This window comes from Buceros rhinoceros, unplaced genomic scaffold (genome assembly GCF_000710305.1).
Source record: "Buceros rhinoceros silvestris isolate BGI_N320 unplaced genomic scaffold, ASM71030v1 scaffold8090, whole genome shotgun sequence".
In the NCBI taxonomy this organism is placed as follows: domain Eukaryota; kingdom Metazoa; phylum Chordata; class Aves; order Bucerotiformes; family Bucerotidae; genus Buceros; species Buceros rhinoceros.
Genome location: NW_010390175.1, coordinates 53271 through 56613, shown reverse-complemented (window position 1 = coordinate 56613; position 3343 = coordinate 53271). Strand labels below are relative to the sequence as shown.

Sequence of the window (3343 nt, the reverse complement as noted above, 5' to 3'; positions counted from 1 at the left end):
TTCCTCGGGCTCGTCGGAGCCATCCCCGCAGTCATCGACAGTGTCACATTTCCACCAGAACGGAATACATTTGTCAGTTTTGCAACGGAACTGTAAAAAGGAAGGAAAGAAGGAAGAAGAGCTTTGATACGAATATTTATTTATTTACAGAAATAGAACAGTTCACTAAAAATTAGATTAAGTGCTTAAGTCATTAACCATTAGCTGGTTCCATTAACCAGCTCGGGCCTGATAAGTTTATAGGACTTTTTAAATATTCTTTTTTTGGAGATGTTTTGCACGGAGACTTCCACTGACACAGATCACTGTAGTGCCAGTGACATTGCTCCACTGACTCACGGTGTCCCGATATAAACCACTCATTGCATTTTGCAGTGTCCTATGATTTGATTCTTTAAGATCTTATTCAAAACAACCACTTCAATTTTTAAACAGTCTTTGTAGCCTGTTGAAGCAGACTTAATATCTTTTTTTCCAGACGAACCAAAACACCCCCAGTTACCGAAAAGGGCCTTAACGTGCTGCATTGTACTTATGTGCAAATACTGATTATATTGTTTACATTAAATGAGAAAAACAGAACCTAGTCCTTCCAACCGTTCAAAAGGATAAAATACGTGTACAAGAAAAGAAAAATCCTTTGTGAGACCTTGGCCTTTCTTGTGAGCTGAGGCAACACTGTCCCTTTGACTCAGAGAGGAATGCAAACCAAACAAACAGTAGAAATTACTTGATGCAATCTTCCAGGGCTAAACCTAAAATCAGAGTTCATTACGAGGCTAATGCTGGGGAGAAAAATCGGGATAGATTATCAGCAGCTTCTACAAAATTGCTGGTTTTCCTACCTGGTGTCTGTATGAGCACAGAGAGGAAAGAAACCAACAGATTTAGAAGTGGCAGAGATTTTATTTTCTCTGACTAGGCATATTCTTTTTTTTCACATTTTTAAAATCATCGATCATTCAATAAAGCTGTATTTAAAAGGTATTAAATTGGGTGCATTACTCAGTTTTATCTTGTCTGCCACAAAAATTTAAGGTTTCATGGCCATTTACGTAGCAGGACTCATAGCTGGAGCTACATCATCCTTGTACCACACTGTATAACAGGCTCCTATTCTAAACCGTTCGACTGCTCCACAACAGTACGCAGCTCGGAGTGGCTCAGCCTTCAAACGAAGGAGACAAACAGAATCTCACTTTCTCATTCTTAGCATTTTCCACTTGCTAGTGTAGACTTCCTGCTGCTTAATTGCACGTTAAAAGGTGCCAGCCTTGCTCTGCTCACCACGAGGATCTTCAGGCTGTTAAAATGACATTACGAATTTAATTTCAGGGAATGAGCGCTAAGTCTTAAATGCTATTATGCTCTGCATGAAAACGCTCGCGTTCCCTCCTAAACAGGGGAGCCAGGCACTTTGCAAAATCAGGGGGCAGAGCCGTATGAATGTGCCTGTAGTGGCCTGAGTTTTGGTGTTCTAGAGCCCGATGCGTTTTGTGCTAAACAATTTCCCACGTCAGGATCAGCCATCAAAAGGCAGCTGAAAGTCTGTAGACGTGCCAGACCAGCGTATCAGCCATCCAGCTCCTTCTCATCAGAAATAGCTAACAGTGGGCGTGTTGTCAAGAGCGATTCCATCACAGGAACAGCTGTGATTTCACAGCATCATCGGAAAAAATCTTAAGTAGCAAAGTATACTTTTGCTGCTGACCTCTGAATTCAATACCATCAGATTGATGAATTATCAAACATTAAACAGATATGAAAACTGGAAGAAAATGGCTAATGTTGACTTTAGCTGTCTGTCTGAAGCAGCTTCTTCTGTTTAACCCTGCTCCCCCTCCTATGGAATCCCCAAGTGGCGATATATTGCTCCTGGAGCATCCAAGATGTGATGTTATCCTTCAATTCAGACTATCAAGGAATTATTTAGAAAGAAATGGAGCCATCAATCAACTGTTAGCATATAAATTCACTGTGGAATAAGATTCCAGTGCCATTTAAAGAAAATTTTAAAAAAGAAAAAAAAAGTGCTGTATTTTTAACCAAGGAAATTTGAAAAACTAGATATGGGGGAAAAGTAGGTAAGAATTTCCCCATTTTACAAGTGTTTTACACTTTCTTTTTGTACATCATTTAATGAGAAATAACAAGAGAGAATCTATACAGAAAAGATACAATAAATAAAATAAAATCACACCAAACACTGCCTCTTAAGGGAACACAGAAAGATAGTTGGACTGTTTTTTAAATAACAGCAGTACTTGAATGAAAGTGTACATCTTTTATCAAGATGACCACTGTTCCTTAAAAATTAAGAGTAAAACCCTTTCCTTAACGAGTACAGACAAAATGCACCATGATGTACAATATTGTACGAGGTCATTAATATACACATAATAAAAGTGGACTACTAGAAAAGCTGGAAATATTTTAAAGGCCATATGTACTACTGCAATCAACCAACTAATTTTCTCAGTAGAACAGTCCAAAGACTTTTATCAAAGTGATTATCTTATAAGAAAACAGTATTTTTTCTACTTAATCTACCTTATATTTTAAGAAAAAGCACTAAATATTTATTTCGAGTACACCTCCCATGAAGAATTTGGTGTTTTAATTGTTAATTAATTGCACATTCTACCATTTCCATTTCAGCTACTGGATTGTTTTTAACATAACCCTGTTGTTTACCTACATAGGTAACTGGACGGGGCTTGTTTTCTTGTATTAATATAAAGTTCACTCACGCAGGAACACTTCCAAATCATTCTTATATACATTCACAGTTGCACACACTTTCTATTTTTATGTTTCATATTTTATACCAATGTTTTTTCAAAGCAATTTTTTATGGGTTTAGTAGCTGTATTTGTTCTAGGGACTGGCAGAAACAGCCACATTTAAAAGGGAACAAGTTCTGCATTCTCTGGAAAAAAGGCATTTGCAAGCCTATTTTCAACTAACAACCTTGTAGATGAAACACTGTAAATGCCCCCGTGAGTTACCTAGTCTTCAGCTCCTTCGGCTGCTGCTTCCACATTTCACGGGTGCCAGCAGTCATTATTCAAAAGCAGCGGGAAACACAGTAAAACATAATACCCACCCCCTCTTCCCCCCTTCACAGGCACTTACCTGGCTGGCCGTGCAGTTCGATAAACACGTCTTGTTATCCGCAGCAAGGTAAAAGTTGGTGGGACAGGCACAAGTGTACGCCTTGTCAGGGGCTAGAAGGCATAAATGACTGCAACCACCATTGTTGAGTGTACACAGATGTTTAGACACTGTGGACAGAAGAGGAAGAGAGTCTCCGATGCTTTTATTTCAGTACATTTCCAGGTAT

General features: G+C 38.7%; 1 protein-coding gene across 1 annotated transcript in view; it reads right to left on the bottom strand.

Moving 5' to 3' along the window:
• Positions 1–3343, bottom strand: part of LOC104494009 (low-density lipoprotein receptor-related protein 1B-like) — a gene marked incomplete at its 5' end in the record, with an annotated part of 136594 nt that overhangs the window by 83442 nt on the left and 49809 nt on the right. The window contains 2 exons of the mRNA XM_010136787.1: positions 2–90; positions 3136–3284. Coding sequence (XP_010135089.1) covers positions 2–90; positions 3136–3284 — 238 coding nt within the window. The remainder of the gene's footprint in view (position 1; positions 91–3135; positions 3285–3343) is intronic.